We start from the raw sequence: 22,482 nt of genomic DNA on the forward strand, positions 1-22,482 counted from the left end.
TGAAGTTTGTGGATGATACGAAACTGGGAGGGATAGCTAACACAATGGAAGACAGGAATAAAATCCAAAGGGACCTGGATAGACTAGAATATTGGGCTGAAATTAATAAAATGAAATTCAATAAAGACAAATGCAAGATTCTGCATTTAGGCCACAAAAACAAAATGCACGGGTACAAGATGGGAAATACCCAGCTTAGCAGTAGTGCATGTGAGAAGGACCTTGGAATTGTAGTGGATCGCAAGTTGAACATGACCCAGCAGTGGGATGCTGTGGCAAAAAAGGCAAACGCGGTTTTGGGCTGCATAAACAGAGCTATAGTTTCCAGGTCGAGGGAAGTAATAGTCCCACTATATTCTGCATTAGTCAGGCCTCATCTGGAATACTGCATTCAGTTCTGGGCGCCTCATTTTAAGAAAGATATAGACAAGTTAGAGCGGGTTCAGAAGAGGGCAACGAGGATGATAGCCGGTATGGAGAACAAGTCTTAGGAGGAAAGGTTGAAGGAACTTGGCATGTTCAGTCTGGTGAAGAGAAGGCTGAGGGGCGACATGATTACACTCTTTAAGTACCTGAAGGGCTGTCACATAGAGGAGGGTACAGATTTGTTCACTGCTGCCCCAGAGGGTAGGACTAGGTCTAATGGTTTTAAGTTGCAGGAGCGTAGATTCAGATTGGACATTAGAAGGAACTTCTTGACAGTAAGGGCGGTTCGGCAATGGAACCGACTGCCTAGGGAGGTGGTGGGATCCCCTTCGCTGGATGTCTTCAAGCAGAGGCTGGACAGCTATCTGCGGGAGATGCTCTAGCTGTGGATTTCCTACTGTGAGCAGGGGGTTGGACTCGATGGCCTACAAGGCCCCTTCCAACTCTATGATTCTATGATTCTAACAACAAATTTCATATAGTAGATTTATAATTTGCAAAAAAAAAACCAGCTGATAAAATTTTTAAAATCTGTCTAGGATTTACAGCTGATTAAAATGTCTGGATAAATTAATTTTGCCTGGCACTGGAAAGTTTACAACATAGATCATGCAAGGCTAAACATTCTGGGGAGGGCATTCTGTAATTGGGGCTATACTACTGAAAATAGCCCCTCTACTGAAGAGACTTGTTGAAAGAGGAACGTCTTCAATAGGAGCTGAAAAGATAACAGGGATGGCACCAGTCTAATATTGAAGGGTAGGGAGTTCCACAGGGTAGGTGCCGTCACACTAAAGGTGCACTTCCTATGTTGACCTACTGATAAGATGGTATCTGCAGGAGGCCCTCACCTGCAGAGCGCAGTGATCGACTGGGGATATAAGGGGTAAGACGGTCTTTCAGGTATAAAGGTCCCAAGCTGCATAGGGATTTGTACACCAAGACTAGAACCTTGAACTTGGCCCAGTAGCAAATGGGCAGCTGCATTTTGTACCAGCTGCAGCTTCCAGACCAACCTCAAGGGCAGCCTTCCATAGAGCGCATTACAGTAATCAATCCTAGAGGTTGCCAGTGCGTGGACAACGATGGTCAGGCTATCCTGGTCCACAAACGGCCACAGCTGTCTTGCTAGCCGAAGCTGACAAAAGCTAGATGTACCAAGGACCTGACTCAGTATCAGGCAGCTTCCTCCGCACCTCTGATGAAGAAGGTCCCTGAGGAAGAACCCAGGAGATTATCTTAAAGCACAGGCAGGTTGGACAAGCCATATTTACGCCTTCAAAGCAGCCTCTGCTAACATGAGACCCTCCAGATGTTTTGGACTACAAAGGCTGTGCTGGCTGGGTCCCAAACAACTGGAGGTCCCCTGGTTGGCAAAGGCTACTGTAAAGGTAAGTTCACTTATGGTCTGGGCTTGAGGTATTTAAAGAGCTGCTTTCTCCCACAATTCTGCCTGCCCACTGAGATCTGCTGGGGAGGTTCTGTTGTGCGTCGCACTATTGCCTGAAGTGTGGTTGAGGATTATGCAGGATAGGGCTGCCTTGGTGCCCAGAATGGGGAACCCCCTTCCCCTTGGAAGCCCATTAGCCTATTAACCTTCCAAAGGTTAGTGAAGACCATCTTGTTTAGATGAGTCTTTAATACAGGCTGATTTGTTTCCCCTGAATAGTTGGTTTTACCTGGCTCTTCCATTGTGATTGGGTTTCTCCTGTGTTGTATTATCTTGCCTGCAGTCCTTTCTTAATGTTTACATGTTGTTTTGGGAGGCCTGGTGGGCATGTAACATTTTAAATATAAATCCAATGTGTAGAAATGCATTTCCTGGCCTGTGACATGTTTTCTCAAGGTGCCTTGGACTTTTTGAATTGATTTATGGGTGGTTCTTCTGACCAGATGGTGAATGCTCAACCTGTCCTGGATGGGGTTGCACTCCCCCTGAAGGAACAGGTTCGTAGCTTGGGAGTACTTTTAGAACCATCCCTGTCACTTGAGGCTCAAGTAGCCTCGGTGGCACGGAGTGCTTTCTACCAACTTCGGTTGGTGGCCCAGCTACGCCCCTATCTGGACAGGGATGACCTTGCTTCAGTTGTCCACGCTCTGGTAACCTCTAGACTAGATTACTGCAATGCGCTCTATGTGGGGCTGCCTTTGAAGACGGTTCGGAAACTGTAGCTTGTGCAAAATGCAGCGGCCAGATTGTTAACATGGACCAGGCGGTCCGAACATATAACACCGGTTCTGGCCTGCTTGCATTGGCTGCCTATATGTTTCCGGGCTCGATTCAAGGTGCTGGTTTTAACCTATAAAGCCTTACACGGCTTGGGACCACGATACTTGATGGAACGCCTCTCCCGATATGAACCTACCCATACACTGCGCTCAACATTGAAGGCCCTTCTCCGGGTGCCTATGCAGAGGGAAGCCTGGAGGATGGTAACAAGAAAAAGGGCCTTCTCAGTGGTGGCCCCCGAATTATGGAACAGTCTCCCTGATGAGGTACGCCTGGCACCAACATTGTTGTCTTTTCGGCGCCAGGTTAAGACCTACCTCTTCTCCCAGGCATTTTAGCATTTTAGCATTTCAGTATTGTAGCATTCGCATTTTAGTATTTTTAGTATTTCAGTATTTTAGTTTAGTATAGGTTTATTTGGAAATTTAATGAGTTATGTTTTAAATTGATTAATGTGTGGTTTTAAATTGTATGTTGATATTTTGATGTTGTGAACCGCCCAGAGAGCTCCGGCTATGGGGCGGTATAAAAATTTAATAAATAGTAATAATAATAATTTATCCCCTGGTTTCTACTAAACCACTAAAGAAAGGAGAAGTGAACTGTTGGATTTGTTGGGTCTTTGCGACTGCTGGTCTTTGACCACAAATGGTTTTGGGTTCTCCTTACTGAGAGGATCCCCTCTGCCCAATGGATCCTCCCCCCGTGCAAAGATTCTCCGTAAAGGAACATTGCAAGCCCTGCTCCTGTCTGAAGCACTAGGGATTTTGCAGTATTGGCTGCCCTTATGCGGAAGCCTGTTCTCTTCCTACAGAAGCTCACGGGACGTCATCTCTGGAGGGCATTTAGGTTTGCTGCAACTGAACTGAACTTGTAAGCAACGTTCTTGCTAAATCCCAGTACGATGTGGTTTCCGTGGCTGTTGTGCAATGGATATATTTTTACGAGGAATGGTTTTGCCGTATTTACTTTTATTGTAAGCTGATTTGAGAGCTTGCCTTTGGGTGGACATTATAAGAAGTGAAATAAGCTAATAAATAAAAATTGGTAGGTCAGTTGTGCCCTGACCCTAGTTGACCTTGCTGATGTTTTCTTTCATTGTTTAAAGTTTTATTTTAAGAGGAGAGTGTAGAAGAAAAAGGCATCATTATTATTTACATGATTTAAACATCTCCCATGACACATCCTAAAGCAATTTCCAATATCATAACTTATATAAAAAGTTTAAAAATGTGCTATATATATATATATATATATATGCAGATGAGAGAAAGATCAACTCATTTGAAATGTGGTGTTGGAGGAGAGCTTTGTGCATACCTTGAACCGTGAAAAAGACAAATAATTGGGTGTTAGAACAAATTAAACCAGAACTATCATTAGAAGCTAAAATGATGAAACTGAGGTTATTATACTTTGGACACATCATGAGAAGACATGATTCACTGGAAAAGACAATAACACTGGGAAAAACAGAAGGGAGTAGAAAAAGAGGAAGGCCAAACAAGAGATGGACTGATTCCATAAAGGAAGCCACAGACCTGAACTTACAAGATCTGAACAGGGTGGTTCATGACAGATGCTCTTGGAGGTCACTGATTCATAGGGTCGCCATAAGTCCTAGTCGACTTGAAGGCACATAACAACAACAACAACATCATACATCACATATGTTAAATCAATTCAAAGATGATACCAACTGGGATATTTATTTTCAGAGGATGCCTGCATGATATGCAGTGGGAGTGAGTTCCAAAGGATAGGTGCTGCCACGCTAAAGGCCTGATTCCGACATCATGTAGAATGGACCTCATGATAGGACGGTACCTGCAGGATGGTAGAGTGTCTGCTTTGTGCACAGAAGGTCCCTGGTTCAATCCCCAGCACCATCTCCAGGTAGGGCTGGGAATGTCTCCTGCCTGAAACCTTGGAGAGCTGCTGCCAGTCAGTGCAGACAGCACTGGGCTAGGCAGACCAACAATCTGGCTCGGTCTAAGGCAGCTTCCTCTGTCCCCATACATTTAAATTATGGAGGCTGTTTTGGACGTCACGGGGATTTGCGCCAAGGTTCCTAAGCGGAGGAAGCGTCAGAGAGAGCATTAGCCCCTCTAGAACCGACACCCACAAAGGAGGGGGGTTAACTCCATCAAGCCCCCACCTGTGAGGATTCTGACTGCCATCAAAGGCAGCTACCTGTCTGTGGGAAGAGCTGTAAGAGATGCCCTGTCCTCCTGGCCTGGATGGCATCATCTGCTCTGCTCCTGGATCTGATCGGGGTGGGGGGAGTGTTCTTCTAGGGACAGACGGCTTTTTATTAAGGGCAAGGCAGCCACTCACAATTGGCTGTCGCTTTACAGTACTGCGACTTGAAGAACTTGTGGCGGAGCTTGCTTCTCCCTCCTCCCTCCTCCTCCCTTTTTCCTTGTGTGCCACGTCTTTTTAGAGTGTGAGCCTGGGAGGGGACGGACTACCTTAGAAATGATTTTTTGCAAGCTGTATGAGTGCCTTTCTGGCTGAAAGTGTGGGTGGGAGGGACCCTGGAGAGCTGCTGCCAGTCAGTGCAGACATGACACTGAGCTAGGTGGACCTGTGGGCCTGACTCAGTAGAAGACAGCTCCCTATGTTTCCTGTGCCTTCTGCAGGATACAGTGGCTGGTTGGGGATGTGGCGGATGAGATGATCTTTTAGGTCCCAAGCTGTAAAGGGTTAATAAGAACATAAGAAGAGCCTGCTGGATCAGGCCAGTGGCCCATCTAGTCCAGCATCCTGTTCTCACAGTGGCCAACCAGGTGCCTGGGGGAAGCCCGCAAGCAGGACCCGAGTGCAAGAACACTCTCCCCTCCTGAGGCTTCCGGCACCTGGTTTTCAGAAGCATGCTGCCTCTGACTAGGGTGGCAGAGCACAGCCATCATGGCTAGTAGCCATTGATAGCCCTGTCCTCCATGAATTTGTCTAATCTTCTTTTAAAGCCGTCCAAGCTGGTGGCCATTACTGCATCTTGTGGGAGCAAATTCCATAGTTTAACTATGCGCTGAGTAAAGAAGTACTTCCTTTTGTCTGTCCTGAATCTTCCAACATTCAGCTTCTTTGAATGTCCCCGAGTTCTAGTATTATGAGAGAGGGAGAAGAACTTTTCTCTATCCACTTTCTCAATGCCATGCATAATTTTATACACTTCTATCATGTCTCCTCTGACCCGCCTTTTCTCTAAACTAAAAAGCCCCAAATGCTGCAACCTTTCCTCGTAAGGGAGTCGCTCCATCCCCTTGATCATTCTGGTTGCCCTCTTCTGAACCTTTTCCAACTCTATAATATCCTTTCTGAGATGAGGTGACCAGAACTGTACACAGTATTCCAAATGCGGCCGCACCATAGATTTATACAACGGCATTATGATATCGGCTGTTTTATTTTCAATACCTTTCCTAATTATTGCTACCATGGAATTTGCCTTTTTCACAGCTGCCGCACACTGGGTCGACATTTTCATCGTGCTGTCCACTACAACCCCGAGGTCTCTCTCCTGGTCGGTCACCGCCAGTTCAGACCCCATGAGCGTATATGTGAAATTCAGATTTTTTGCTCCAATATGCATAATTTTACACTTGTTTATATTGAATTGCATTTGCCATTTTTCCGCCCATTCACTCAGTTTGGAGAGGTCTTTGGAGCTCTTCGCAATCCCTTTTTGTTTTAACAACCCTGAACAATTTAGTGTCGTCAGCAAACTTGGCCACTTCACTGCTCACTCCTAATTCTAGGTCATTAATGAACAAGTTGAAAAGTACAGGTCCCAATACCGATCCTTGAGGGACTCCACTTTCTACAGCCCTCCATTGGGAGAACTGTCCGTTTATTCCTACTCTCTGCTTTCTGCTTCTTAACCAATTTCTTATCCACAAGAGGACCTCTCCTCTTATTCCATGACTGCTAAGCTTCCTCAGAAGCCTTTGGTGAGGTACCTTGTCAAACGCTTTTTGAAAGTCTAAGTACACTATGTCCACTGGATCACCTCTATCTATATGCTTGTTGACACTCTCAAAGAATTCTAATAGGTTACTGAGACAGGACTTTCCCTTGCAGAAGCCATGCTGGCTCTGCTTCAGCAAGGCTTGTTCTTCTATGTGCTTAGTTAATCTAGCTTTAATCATACTTTCTACCAGTTTTCCAGGGACAGAAGTTAAGCTAACTGGCCTGTAATTTCCGGGATCCCCTCTGGATCCCTTTTTGAATATTGGAGTTACATTTGCCACTTTCCAGTCCTCAGGCACGGAGGAGGACCCAAGGGACAAGTTACATATTTTAGTTAGCAGATCAGCAATTTCACATTTGAGTTCTTTGAGCACCATGCACCTTGAACCTAGCCAAGAAAACATTAGATGGCTAAACATTATTCATCCCGTGTTGTGCCTGGGGGTTAAAGATGTGTCCCAGGTGTCAGCGCAGCAGAACATCCAACAGGTGTGGACTTCACTCTCCTTTTGTTGTTATGTGCCTTCAAGTCAATTACGACTTATGGCGACCCTATGAATCAGTGACCTCCAAAAGCATCTGTCATGAACCACCCTGTTCAGATCCTGTAAGTTCAGGTCTGTGGCTTCCTGTATGGAATCAATCCATCTCTGGTTTGGCCTTCCTCTTTTTCTACTCCCTTCTGTTTTTCCCAGTATTATTATCTTTTCTAGTGAATCATGTCTTCTCATGATGTGTCCAAAGTAGGATAACCTCAGTTTCATCATTTTAGCTTCTAGTGACAGTTCTGGTTTAACTTGTTCCAACACCCAATTATTTGTCTTTTTTGCAGTCCATGGTATGCGCAAAGCTCTCCTCCAACATCACATTTCAAAGATTTTCTCTTATCTGCTTTTTTCACTGTCCAACTTTCAGCTTTGTGTATTTTTTCTCTCCTCCTCCCCCCCCCCCCACTTCCTGGTCTCATCTGCATGATTTTAAGGATTGACAATAGCAATTAATTTAAGGCAGGTAAAGCCAGCTGTAGCCCCATCAAAATTATTTCACTCCCCCCCTCCGCTGATGAAAAGGCAAGTGTTTCTTTTCCTGCCTACTCGAAGCATCCCTGTTTTGTGCTGTTTACAAATTAGGAGATCAGTGAAGAAAACTTTTTTTTTTAATTTAAACTGTAAAAGTACATTCTTTGAAAAAACAGAGCCAGCAAACTGTTGATGTGTGTGCGTTGTTGCGTGAAACAACATACGTTACATTGGAGTTAAGTTGAGCAAGAAACACCACAGAGGCATTAGATCAGGTTAAGAGCCTTTACTACAAGACATTATGGCTTAAGGCTTTAAGATTACATGTAGAGTTGCTTCCCCCCCTAGGAGAGAAGCTCTCAGTTCAAAGACATGACACAGAAGACTCAGCTCAACACAGACAGCTGCTAGAACTCTCCCAGTCTATCTCTATGCTACCATGGCAACGGCCTTGGCTGTCCGTTCCCAGACTGGGCAAAGACATAACTCCTGCTAGCTACAGATTTCCAGACTTGCAGACTTGATGGAAAACTAAACTCAGTGACAGTACAGTTCAATGGTCAACAATTCCCCCTTTTTCCCATCATGTCTGTAATTCATGACAGCAATAACAATAATGCATTTCTACAATACATCTTGCAATACAGTTTACATTTCAGTACAGTTCAGCACATCTCTATACATTTAGCTTAACACTTTATTCAATCAAACTTCGGTTCATTCCAAGCCTTTTTACCAGTTTTCCAAACTTCTCCTCACACAACGGCTTGGTCATTATGTCAGCCACCATATTGTTAGTGTCACAGAATGTCAGGTTAACGAACCCCTGCTGCACACAATCCCTTACGTGAAAGTGTCTGACACTAATATGTTTTGTTCTTGTAGAACGTCTCAATGGCACTAGGGCGTCTGCTCTCTCTGCCCCCCCATTTGTGCACGTGCTTGGCACAGCGTGCCCAGGATCCTCCATTTCCTCAGCCTTACGTTTCTTCGATCTTCGTGTGCCTTCCACTTTTATGTCAAGATCTGGCTTAAATGTCAATGTCGGTGCTTGTGTTTGTGCTTGTGTGTCACTTGACCCTGTAAGAATGACTGTTTGCCTTTGATCCCAAGGCTTCTCTGCAACTTTAATGCTTCTGCTCAGGATTAATTGCTGTGTTTCTGGACACCAAACTCTGAAATATACATTCTCTTGTGCTCTAGGTGCACGTTTGCCACGTCTCTTACCCTGTGGCTTGTAACTTCGGCTGCGATGCACTCTTTCAGGCATCAGCCTGACTGCATTACATGAATACTGTGGCTGTGAGCTTTTAACAGCTGTCTTCTTACAGCTCTGACCGTCATTCTCTTTCCGCCTCATTAAACTCAAGGCATCAGCACCCTTCACACCTATGGTCATTTTAAACTGCCCCTGTGTCATGAATCCCTGGCAGACAACTTTGTCTCTTTGCACAAAACATTTTCCTCTGTCAAACGTTACACAATACCCAGAATTCACCAGTTTTCTGACTGACAATACGTTATGAGCCAATTCTGGTACAAATAAACATTCTGACAGTATTCCAAGTGTATCAAATCTCACCAGTCCTCGGGCTTCCACCCTCTTCTGTGATCCATCCGCAAGTTGCACAAAATCCTGCACGTTTTCTGAAGAGTAAAACAAACTCCTGTCTTTGATTAATATATGGCTTGCACCGCTGTCAAGAAGCCAGTTAACAGGTCCTAAATCTTGAGACTTCTGTTTACAAAGTTCACACTTCCCTGCTTCAAGCCTCCTTACCTGGAGTTTCGCTTGACTGCACATTCTCTTTGAAGATGTCCACGAGCCCCACAGGCATAACAAGATTTCAGCCGCTGCTGTTCGGCTCGGCTCTCTGCGTCTTCTGCCTCCGCTGCCATTCCTGGGACAAATCCTGCAACGCATCCCACATCTGTTTAGCCGACGGCTCATCTCTCACACACATCAGTTGAGAATCCAATAGAGCCAAGATTATAAACGCCTGCGCCCTCTGGTCTCGACGCTTCCAGGCCGCGGTCGGTACCGCCGGGGGGTTTCCATGAACAACGTCCCATAAATCCTCTGTTATCAGCAAAGCCCGCATCCTCGGCTTCCAGCTGGCATAATTCGTTTCCATCAATCTTTCCATTGGCAAGCCTCCCCCAGACAGGTTTACAGCCATGTTGCTCACCTCTGTCTGGAACAATCAATCAAGCTGCCCTCTGGAACTCCGTCTGCCGTTCAGACCAGCAACTTACTCTTGTGTAACGCGCTGTGGATCTGGGCCCATAACCCTGTTGACGTGTGTGCGTTGTTGCGTGAAACAGCATACGTTACATTGGAGTTAAGTTGAGCAAGAAACACCACAGAGGCATTAGATCAGGTTAAGATCTAGGTGAGAAGCTCTCAGTTCAAAGACATGACACAGAAGACTCAGCTCAACACAGACAGCTGCTAGAACTCTCCCAGTCTATCTCTATGCTACCATGGCAACGGCCTTGGCTGTCCGTTCCCAGACTGGGCAAAGACATAACTCCTGCTAGCTACAGATTTCCAGACTTGCAGACTTGATGGAAAACTAAACTCAGTGACAGTACAGTTCAATGGTCAACACAAACAACCCTTGGAGATTTTGGTGCATGCCTCTTCTCAGAACGTTGCTTTTACTAAGAGCTGTGCCTTGGTTTCAGCTGCAAGTCAGTCAGCCTAGGCACACTGATAGCGCCGTTTTTTGGAGATATCTAAAAGAAGACAGGAATGATTCCTGCCAAAATCTCTAGTGGCAGACAGTTCCACAGGGCACCCTAAAGGGTCAATAATGACTGACCAAAACTAATAAAGACTGACCAAAGCTATAGGGCCCGTGTGGGGAACCACAAGATGTGATCTCAGTGATTGAGATGGGGCATAAGAGATCAGACAGTCCTTAAGGTACTTTGGGTCAAAGTTTAGGGCTTTGTGAATTAACACAAGAATCTTGAAGCTGACCCAGTAGAAGACTGGCAAATTAAGCATTTCACAGGATCTTCTCCCATGTGACTATAGAGAGCTGCTTTCCAGAGCTTGGAAAAGTTACTTTTTTTAAACTACAACTCCCATCAGCCCCAGCCAGCTTGGCCACTGGATTGGGCTGATGGGAGTTGTAGTTCAAAAAAGTAACTTTTCCAACCTCTGATCCTGACTCCAGAGCTTGGAAAAGTTACTTTTTTGAACTACAATTCCCATCAGCCCCAGCCAGCATGGCCGCTGGATTGGGCTGATGGTAGTTGTAGTTCAAAAAAGTAACTTTTCCAAGCTCTGCTCATATCTTTGATCAATCTAGCTGAGAGCTCTCTACTCTGACTGGCAAAAGCTGTCTAAATGTCTTGGACAGAGAAAGGTCTTTACCTGCAACCTGAATCTTTTATTTTTTATTTTTTTAAGCAGCAGGGATTGAATCGGGACATTCTGCATGCAAGCATGTTCACCACTGAGCTGTGGTCCTACGCCCAAAATAAATAGGCCACCTATTACAACCTTGTGTCCTTGGTGTAAAGCCTCCACCCAGACCATCTCCCCTATGGATTTGGGTGAGCCTTCTCCCCAGCTTAGCAGGAATCAGCTGACAGGAAGGAGACCATCAAATCCACCTGGCTCTCTAAGGCTGCTGTATCTGGCCTGGTTCTTTGGACAACTTAACAGAAAGGCAACGTATATACAGTAGGGCCCCGCTTTACGGCGTTCTGTTTTACAGTGTTCTGCTGATGCAGCGGCTTTCAATTAGGGGAAATTCCCCATTTTAAAGCCGATTTTGCGGCATTTTCGTGCAATGCGACCCATTATAGTCAATGGGTTCCGTTTTACGGCTGGGGCCTGGTCCCTAACCCGCCATATAAGCGGGGCCCTATTGTAAAAGGATTCCTCTCTTTAATCACCGTATTGTCAGTGCTAAAGGATGGTTAAACGAATAAGAGGACGTAGTTTTCCATGTTGTCTTGTGTCTAAACTCTGGTGGTGTTGCTCTTTAACGCTATTCATGGCTTGGGACCTGAAGGATCACCTATCCCTACATTAAGATCTCTACTGGAGACCCTTCAGGTTCCTCTGCCAAGTGAGGCAACGGACCTCTTGGTGGTGGCACCTCTTTTTGGATTGGGTGTTGCCTAGGGAAAGTTCATATTTGAAGCTGAATCTATCAAACCCGTACTTTCCAAAACAGTATGAGAAATGTGACACAGCCATCCTTCAAAATTCACTTTTCTGAATTTTGCAATGCAGTTCTCCAACCAACCAATGTTTACAAAAATGCATTTATCAGGGGAAAGTGTGCACAAAATTGCAACATACAAAATGCATTATGTTAGAATTGCTTGGGAAAATGTGCACATTCGCCAAAGCGGCATGCAAAAAAATGTATTTATTAGGAGAAATTTGCACTAAAATGCTGAAGAATATTCATGAGTGTTTTTTTCTAATTGCAAACGTGGAGAACTGAATTTAAGATGGGGAAAACTGAGAAACAAGAGAACCGAAGCTGACAGATCCTTCCATCTCTAGAGTCCCCTGGTGCCTACCCTGCTGTCCTTTTTGGCATGAGGCGAAACCCTTTTAAAAAAATTTCTCCCTCTTCTAATCCAATTTAATCTGTTTAATCTTGACTGGTTTTTTTAAAAAAATGTTTTTAATTTGTTTCATTGCTTTTTAAACTGTTATGGGCTGCTCTGGGAATTTTGTTGGTTTATTATTTTTTTAAATGTTTCCTTACACATAACAAATTCCAGCTTGCAAAGAGGATGTGCTTGTTTGGATGGAGATTAGACAATGTACGTTGCATCAAAGCAAGTGTTATTTGACACGTTCTAGTGCATTTCCCCATCACTTTCTCTATCACAAAAAGTCAGCTCTTTGGGGAAGTGGGTTTGTTATGCAAGAGTGTCAAATAAAATATAATTGCACAACCTGAATTTGCCAGTATGTGATTAACTCCCACCCGAAAATAGCAACAGTCTGGAAGTGGCCACACATTCCTGTAATAGACTCCCCCTCCCCAAAAAAGTCTCCCACCACGCAAGGAAATGGGGGTGCATAAAACATTTGTTTTTCTTTGTTTAATATGCCCCACCCTTTCTCTCACGGGAGCCCAAGACAACTAACAATAAAAATATAGCATTAAAGCAAAAGTAGAAGTACAATACAAAATGCAACATACAATAATAATCCACATTGCATTGCAGTAATACCTCAACAAACCCTCCAGGAAAGAAGCTCCTTTTAACAAGTCTTTTTTTGGATGGGGGGGAGTGGGAGGGCACACTCTGACATAGTCAGAATATGGCAGGTCTCTCTCACATGTGGCTGGAATGGCGCTCCGTGGTGGCGCAGACACCTCCACGGTAAACAGTGCTTCTGGTGCCCTGGAAGCACTGTTTACTGCAGATGCATCTACTCAAGTGTAGGGGAGGATGTCAGAAAGAGAGAAAGACCTCAAGCACAGGGTGGTTGGTGGAGGCTACCCCTTGCCTGCCTGCTCGAGTGTATGGGGTGGAGAACTGTGCTCAGAGCTTGAGACTGTTGGAGCAAGATGCTACGCTTTTAAAGAACAAAGGCCAGGCAGGCATCCCTGGATGTAGTTTGGAAGAAGTCTTCAAGTGGTCTGTGTGCATGGCTGACCTGACCTGGTTGTTTCATTTCAGACATGCATCTTGTTAGCTTCGAATAAAAAGTTTGCTGAAGTATGTTGACCTGCTGTTCTTTCTTGTGGTGTAGGAACCTATCCCTGTTCTTTCCATGTTGTTCCTACCTCTGGTAGCAAAGGTCCTGTTAAAGAAGTAATCGCCAGGAACGCATGTGGTTTGCTAACTGAGTATTACTGTATACAAAAAAGAAACTGAATGAGAATAAAACCCAATGCACACAGGACCACTTTCTCCCACACGGACCTGCCCATATCCTACCACTGTTCAAATCCCACACCCTCTGAAGTAAGGGATGTGTGGTGACTTGAGAGAGGGCTTTTCTGTGGTGGCACCCCATGGGTGGAATCCACTTCCCTTGCAGGCTTGCTTGATATCGAATTTGTTGTCCTGTTAGCTGCCATGGGAGTTTTGTTTTGTGAATCTGAAGGGCAGTCTTAAAATGTTTAAAATAAAATACAGGGAACAGTTCCTCTGCGATCTTAGAGAAGATGGATAAAAAGTAATCCAGTTTATTGAATGAGTTGGTTAACAGTTCCTTTAGGCCGCAACCCTACGCACACTTAGCTGAGAGTAGGTTTCACTGACCACAGTGAACATAAGAAGCTAGATCAAGCCAAAGGGGGCACATCTGTTCAAGCATCCGGTTCTTACAGTGGCCAGAGAGATGCCCCAAAGGGAAGTTCACGTGCAGGACATGCGCACAAAGCACTCTCCTGCTCATGATCCCCAGAGAGGCTTACTTCTGAGTAAGTATTGCACTGTACTTTGAAATAAAAAACATCACCTACTGGGCAATACATTTTTTAAAATTGAAGTACTTAAAAATGTTGCAGAGGCTTCTGAACCGACCCTTATTACATCCCAGTTAGGCCGAGAAAGTCCCAAGTTGCAGGCTATAGCCACGTCTGGCTCTCTCAGTCCTGGGTGTGATCCACGCAATCTCAAATAGCCACTGAAACGCTTCCAGGTGTGTGTGCAGATGTGCATGCACACATTTCCGCCCCTCCAACATGTTAACTCCTTTCCCCACCTCTGACAGCCAGCTGGCCCCTGCCCTGACAGAGCCAAAGTCCCAAATCTTCATATCTTCCCTGCAGAACGCCGTTTCTGTCCCTTCTACAAGCCTCCAGTCTTCTGTGCAGCTTCGTCACCATGGTGACCAGTTTGAAAAGCCTGGATTGCTGCAGCCTGCTCCGCTCTCTGCTAGATATGGCAGCAAATGCTATTGAGTTATTTAGTTATTTATTTCATAAACCTTCCCACCTCTGGACAGTTTACAACTTTTTAAAGCACAACATGCAATTTAAAAACAATAAAACTGGTTATAAACAAGGCAAAACAGCGGAAGAGAAGCCATCTAGAAGCCAGTATAAGCACTGTAGCATGAAATTCGTTTAAAACCAGCAAGGGGAAAGCACTTGGCATAAGAATTTTTAAAAGCGCCACACAGATATGCCTATTGTAATTAAAAGGCCTGGGAGAATAAACAAGTTCTTATGAGAAAGGACATGCATGTCATGCCAGCTATGGCTGTTAAAAGACTGAGCTGGCTTAAAATTGATTCTCTGTTTCTCTCTCTCTCTCTCTCTCACACACACACACACAAGTAGACACAGAGGATTGCCATATCTCAGTCCTGGGAATTAAAAATATGAGGGGTCATTCTGCTTGTCCCTTTGTATACCTAATTAAGTTTAACTTCTTACCCCAGTTCTGTTTAAACTATAGTAACTATCTCTAAATTTGCACCCACACATATAAATTGGATCTTCTGAAGCCCTTCTCTACGTCCCTCCTCTGAGGGAGGCTTGGAGGCTGGAGACAAGGGAGAGGGCCTTTTCTGTTGTGGCTCCCCATCTATGGAATACGCTCCCTAGTGGGGTCCACCCAGCGCCTTCATTGACATCTTTTTGGGGCCTTACCTTTTTCTTCAGGCATTTGATAGACTGAGGTGATGTTGTCTGTTATTAGTGGGCTGCCACACCCTCCTGTGGCTGTATGGGGTGTTGTTGCTGTTTTATTGTTATTTTATGGTTTTGTTTATATGGTATATTTGCTTTTGTTTTTAACAGTGTTATAAGTCACTTGGAGACCTTCAGTTAACAAGTCACTAATAAATCTAATAAATAACAATAACAGTGATAATTAGCAAATGCAAATTTTGTGCAAATCTATGTCTTATGATTGCCGCTTGAGAGTCTTTTCTGAATATATAGTGAGTCTCAGAGTTTGCAGTAGTTATAGCGAAAGAGATTTTGCAAGATTGCAGGCAATTCCATCCTCCAGTTTCACTCTAGAGCAGAAATATATAAGCAGAATTCTATTTTTTGTTAGTCTTGGGGAAGGTCAGACAGTTACATACAGTACTGAAACCTCTTGACGGCTGGGAGTGCTGCTTATCTGTTTATTAAAAAATGTAAATGTACTGCCCTCATCTCGATTCTGAGTTATGGTGACCCTATGAATAGGGTTATCATGATGCTGAGAGGCAGTGACTGGCCCAAGGTCACCCAGTGAGCTTCATGGCTATGTGGGGATTCGAACCCTGGTCTCCGAGGTACTTTTTTGCAATGATTCTGGTACCTCTCTCTTTTTTCTGCCTATGGCAGCTATTTTGTGCTGGCACCTACAACACTTTTGCCAAGAGATGAGTACCAGCACCTCATTTTTTTATCCCAAAAGCACTGTATAAAAATATTTCTATATTGCCATTTCATAAAACACTGGTATGGAACAGTAAAGCATAAACTGTTAAACAATACAGATAATCATTAAAGCAACTGGCTAATTAAACAGCCTTATAGGCCTATTGCTACAGAAAGGTCTTCAAGAGATGCCTGAAAGTCAAAAGCGAGGATGCCTGCCGCATCTCTGCTGGAAGAATGTTCCACAGCATGGGACCAACAACCCTAAAATGCCGAACTTCTGGTTGAGGTCAGTTGGGCCTCTGTAACTCGGGGGACAGGCTCTTGAGATTTCTTCCACAGACGCACTTTTCGTTTCATCACCAACATCTCAGGGGCAAAACTTTTACTTTAAAAAGATAGTATTACAAAGATGTTGAATTCTGTTTCCAATATTAAATTTCATTAACTGCTGAATTGTGAAATATGGGCCATTGATGTGGCTTTTGTGGGAATTTTTGAATTTCCATTGCCCTAAATCAATAGAGAGCTGGTTTAGCGTGTTCATTTGATTATAGTAAAGAAAACTAAAAAGCATGTTAATTTTTATATTAATTTTAAATACAATAATGATTTTTTTCCAATTTGGAAAAGTAGATGAACTGAAATACTTGATTAGAGGAAAAAATTCAAAAAATTGCTGTCTACTCAGAAGGGAGTTCCATTTTGTTAAATGGGACTTACTTTTAGGTCATCGGATATAGGATTGCAGCTTTAGTATAGTTTAAGTGTTATATTCTTAACATATAACATTCTTATGTTCTTATTCAAACAAATTCAAATCTTACTTGGATTTTTTTATTAGGATGCTTGTAAATATTTTAAGTATTTCTTTACATTAGATTTCAAGAAAAAAGAGAAGCACTGAAAACTGTTATACCAATTTTAGCATGTGCTGCCTAACGTCATGCACTTTGATTTTAAATTTGACGGCTGTTGAATTCATTCCAGTTGCTCAATTTGACTTGTATTGTGTTCCATTCGTTATGTAAACAAATTAGTTCATCAAACAATGAATTTCTAAAAGTGGAATATTTTCCACAGAAAAAATACACTAGTGGAAACTTTTCCTTCTCTCATCTCTGCCAGGGGTAGAACTGTAGAAGTAAATTATATAGGCATCTGTTACTGTGTCTTCTTTTTCATAGAATCTGCTCTTTCCATTCTTGTAGATAACAAACTCCTGGAAAAATCCACCCTGGAAAACTTCACTGCAAAGATACATGTGAAATCTCTGGATAACCAGATGGGATTTCCTCCCAGGTACAGAAACCTCTTATCTCTCCCCTATGTGTGGATGTCAATATATAGCTTAGCCAACAGGTGGCGCTGGACTTAGTTGCATCTCATAGGAGTCAGGAGTTTCCTGTTCCTGTTTTGTTCTTGTTGGAGTGAGACAATAAAGTTCTTGCCTAGCTTTCTGACTAGGGTGTCATCTAAGTCTTCCTTCCTGTCACCCTGATTAGGCTCTTGAAGATGATTGACAAATGCAGAGGCCTCTTCTCCTTCCCCCCCACAATGACAATGCAGTAATTGACCGTTGGCCTTGAAATAAGCACACAGGCAATGTGCCTTGGGACTTCAAAGTACCAAAACCCTTTGAACAGCAGCTGTGGTGCCTAGCAGGTTACAATCAGAGCTTTTTTCCATTAACACCAGTCCTGCAAGGCTGATCCTATTCTGCCTTTGTCCTGGGCGGAAATTCAATAAAAGGCCAAGGGGCTCCGGAAAGGAAGAGTGTCTCTCCATGCTGAATCAGTGCTGAATCAGTGACCTTGGCAGTGCCAGTGTCGCCTCTGAGGACAAAATCCATTTGCTGCAAATTAGCAGTACATCTGAATTTCCTTTTTATGTACCCAGTCAGGGGTGATTAGAGGTTTTTCACTGTCAGTTCATGCAACAATAAAGGGAACCTCAGTAAGGTTCAGGAATAATGTTGGATTTCTCACCCCATGCCTCAGTTGGAGCCCACAGGGGCACATGAGTGTCTGGAGTGGAAAATAAAATACTGAAAGAGGGAAGTAAGCTAGTTTCCCACAAAAAAAAATGAGAAGTGCCTGCATATGTTTTGCCTCGTATCTCATGTTCTACAAATTCTAGAAAATTGCTTAAAAAAAAACATAATCTGGGGATTATGGTTCATTGGAGCGGGGTACTTGTCGCCCCCCATTAGGAACTGCTACAGTGAAGGACAGGGTGGAGAAAGTGGATCAAGAGAAATCTCTCTGTCTCTTATAATGCTATAATGAATCAGTGTTATTGACCGGCTGCAGATTCCACACAGACAAAAGGAAGCCTGTCTTCAGACAAAACATAATTGATGCATGGAATTCACTGCCACCAAGTTAGTGGCTTTGAATAAAAACAACAAAAAGATGTTCTCAAGGCGTTGAGTTCTCTCCCCAGTATTAAATTTCATAACTACAAAATGCAGTTGAAGAAATGTGGGATTCTGCCCTGGCTGTTACATGTGGAGGAGGAGGATAATGATGATGATGATGATTACCCTTTCCCATGGAGTCCCAGGGCAGGTTGCAACAATTTAAAAACACAATATTAGATCAAATTACAATCAAGAGGATAGGGTGGGTCCTAATATATATCTAAAAATATTGTGATTAACAAAACAGGTTTTTATTTTACTAGCAAAATATTTTGACTTCTGCCTTTATCAGCTGCTAACATGTTAGCATATTGTTGTGCACCACCCCAACCCCTGAGCAGTGAGAGATCTCCAGGAGTCCCTGTGCTTACCCAGGGTTTTGTTTCCTTGGAAAGAAGGTTAGCGGAGACTATGGTGTCTTTATGAAATATGGTTTATTTACACACATTCATAGCCCGAGTTTAAGATGGAGGGCTTCAAAGCATCAGCAGTCCAATAGATCTTGCTTTTTCATCAGGCTTACAGGAGGCATCCTAAAGCCATCATTCAGGGAGCAGACCTCTCTGCATGTCTCCAGTTCCCAGCCTTTCCTCTGACTAGCTAAAAGCACAAGCCTCTCTTTGTCCTCAGAAAGGGATGGGGGCTCTCCTGAAGAGTTTCAATAACGATAGGATCTCCCTGGCCCATTCACCAGTTAAAGGGCACTTGATAGACCCACTAGGCCACCTGGTCACTTTATTAAATTAACAAAGGAGACTCCTCTGACCAAGAGAGCAGGTTCCTCAGCTGCGGAGCCCACCTCCAGGTGCAGGGTCCCAAATCAGAGGCTGGAAAGGGGACTCGTAGAAATCATCTATCTCAACCCCAGGCATTTTAGCATGTGTTTTAAATTGTTTTAAATTTTTAAATTGTGTTTTAAAATATTTTTAAAAGATGAGTTTTTAAATTTGTATATTTGTTTTAATGTTTTTAGTCACTGTAAACCGCCCAGAGAGCTTCGGCTATGGGGCGGTATATAAATACAATAAATAAATAAATAACCCCCCAAACCCATAACAATATGCTAGCAGCTGATGAAGGCAGAAGCCGAAATGTTTTGTTTTGTTAATCACAATTATGTGTATATATTTTCAGGTGATTAATGGAATCCATACAGGGATCCAGAGCAAACCTTTCCAGCACACAACATAAATTACATAACTAAGGTCCCAGACGCACCTCTGTGGAGAGGGAACTCCCCAGCTTAGGGACTGCCATAGATAATGCTGTCTCCTGGGCTGCATTTTCTCCTCTTCCCAATTTTCTCCCCCCCCCAAATGCTTCTGAATTTACAATATGCACCCTAGAATATGGGAGGGGTTGTAGCCCAGTTGCAGAGTGCCTGCTTCGTAGGCAGAATGCCCCTTTGTTGAATCTGCAGCATCTCCCCCTAAAAGGGATCCTGGCTAACTGGTAATAGGAAAGACCCCTATCTGTCTGAGGACACAAAAAGGGCCTGGGGGGTGGGGGGCATTTATTTATTTATTTATAATTTGATTTATATCCCGCCTTTCCTCCTAGTACAAGCCCAGGGCGGCAAACAGAAGCACTAAAAATACTTTAAAACATCATAAACACAGACTTTAAAATACATTAAAACAAAACAACTTTAAAAACATCTTAAAAAACGTTAAAAACATATTATTTTAAAAAATGGTTTAAAAACATCTTAAAAAGCAATTCCAACACAGAAGAAGACTGGGATAAGGTCTCTACTTAAAAGGCTTGTTGAAGGAGGAAGGTCTTCAATAGGTGCCAAAAAGATAACAGAGATGGCGCCTGTCTAATATTTAAGGGGAGGGAGTACCACAGCCCATCTAGTCCAGCATGCTGTCCTCGCAGTGGCCATCCACATGTCTGTGGGAAGACTGCAAGCCGGACGCGAGTCCGACAGCACTCCCCCAGTATGATTCCCAGTAACTGGTTTTCAGAGGCATCCCACCATTGAAGCCATTGATCCCTTTATCCTCCGTTTGTCTAGAGCACTGTTCTTCAACCTTGGGTCCCCAGATGGTGTTGGACTGCAACTCCCATCATCCCCAGACAGCACGTGGTCAATGGTCAGGGATGATGGGAGTTGTAGTCCATCAACATCTGGGAACCCAAGGTTGAAGAACACTGGTCTAGAGTGTTGAGATCTGCTGCCAGTCAGAGTAAACAGCTATGGCCTACCTGGACCAATGATCCCTATCAGTTTAAAGCATGTTCATACCTTCTCATCCTGCCAAATGCTCTGCAGCTCAGAGAAGTTTTTCTGTCAAACTAGCTGGGATGGAAAGGGCTCCTTCAAGGTGGAATGTTTGAAAAATGGTCAGCTAAATGACCTTGTAGGCTGTCATTCGCCAACCTGGTGTCCCCCCCTCTTTAAGGTCATTTGTCATGCTGCAGTTTTGCTTTTTTTGTTTTTTTCCAGCTTCTCTGTGGGGTTATACAGGGTCTGAATTTCATGCCTCCTTGTGGGAGCCAGTCTTGACTGCTTTTCTCAGGCTGAAAGGGGGTTCCTCCCCCATCCTGTGGCTGAAGGCACACGGCCTCTGTTTTAGGACACGCATGCTAAGTTTCCAGCAGTTCTATACAATTGTTTGAGGGAGGCTAGGGGGTCTCTAATACCGTCCTTTCTACACCAAATCTGGCATCTGGGCCAGAAGAGATGGGTCACATGTCAACCTCTGTTTTCCTGTACAGCTGGCGGCCCATTAAGTTAATGCAGCCACGTATGGTGGCCCCGGTAGGGGCTCAAGAAGCCTGTTTGTAGTGTCTGCTTAAGGTTGCAAAAATGAGGTGCATTTTTCATGCAGCTTGGTGGGTAGGGATGCTTAGGAAGTAATCACCAGCAGAGTTATCTCCCCAGATTATTTGATTCCAGGCACATTATCTTGTTTCCAGAGCAGCAGAGGCAGCCCATTTTCTGTTTTTTAAGTTTATGGACTTTGTTCAGATAATAGCAACAAAGTTCCTTTCCTTCAGATCCTCAGAGAGTCATCTCAGGTGTTTTGCAGCCCGGTGTTATGCATGCCTGCACAGTCAGAGGCAGGATGCTTCTGAATAGCAGTTGCTGGAAACCACAGGGAAGAGGGAGCGCTCTTGTGCTCAGGTCCTGCTTGCAGGCTTCCCATAATGGGCATCTGGTTGGCCACTGTGAGAACAGGATGCTGGACTAGATGGGCCACTGCCCTGATCCAGCAGGATCTTCTTATTTTCTTATGCTCATTTGGAAGCAAGTCTTTGTTCAGTGACACCTGCCTCCAAGTAAGTATGCACAGAACTGCAACTTCTTTGGCAATGCTCCAAGGTACAGCTGGATTTTCTCCAGAAGGTCAAAAGTGGCGTTAATGCCACACCATGATTGATTCTGTGTATGCCCTAAACCAGAATTGTAGTGTTACTATCCTCATTTTATAATCTGAATTGGCTTGCAGAGGCACCCAGGAGTCCACCGACTGTGCCTTGGGGTCAGTCTTGGGCTACCCCAGAATGCTGGAAAGCCTGAAGAGAAGTCACGAGGGACATTTGGTGGAGCTGGAAAGCATCAATGGGGAGGTAAGCTAATGCTCTGTCAGGAGAGGGCCTGGGGATCAGAGGGAAGCTCCACATGCAGCCAGGAACAGGAGAGGCCTCTGCTATCAAGCAAGGAAAAGTGACGGAAAACTACAAACCAAAATTGTTCATATAAATATATAAATAAATTTGAACTTGCACCTTCTGTGCAAGGAAAGGCAAAAACGTTTGGCCCATTTTAGTTTGGAAAAGAGGCAACTAAGAGGAACATCATATAGGCCTATATAATTATGCCTGATGTAGAGAACGTGGGTAAGCAAATGCACCTCTTTCTTGGGTCCTATGGGGCTCGTTGAAACGAATACTGCAAACACAATTACAATGTTTGTTTTATATATATATATATATATTTAAACAATAACTGAAAGGAACATAACACCATGTATGCCAACAGAATATATCATATATCTTCTTAACATAATAATTCCCAAAGTCCAATGCATTCAGCAAGACATAAATGAAGAAGTTGCTTGCAGAAAGTCCAGTAGAGAAAATTCG

General features: G+C 43.9%; 1 protein-coding gene across 4 annotated transcripts in view; it reads left to right on the plus strand.

Moving 5' to 3' along the window:
• Positions 1–22,482, plus strand: part of ATG16L2 (autophagy related 16 like 2) — an 86,170-nt gene that overhangs the window by 10,399 nt on the left and 53,289 nt on the right. For all 4 annotated transcript variants that reach the window (XM_061629133.1, XM_061629132.1, XM_061629134.1 and 1 more), the window contains 2 exons: positions 17,177–17,267; positions 21,846–21,966. In XM_061629133.1, coding sequence (XP_061485117.1) covers positions 17,177–17,267; positions 21,846–21,966 — 212 coding nt within the window. The remainder of the gene's footprint in view (positions 1–17,176; positions 17,268–21,845; positions 21,967–22,482) is intronic.

The sequence above is a fragment of the Rhineura floridana genome, chromosome 5 (assembly GCF_030035675.1).
Source record: "Rhineura floridana isolate rRhiFlo1 chromosome 5, rRhiFlo1.hap2, whole genome shotgun sequence".
NCBI classification, from domain to species: domain Eukaryota; kingdom Metazoa; phylum Chordata; class Lepidosauria; order Squamata; family Rhineuridae; genus Rhineura; species Rhineura floridana.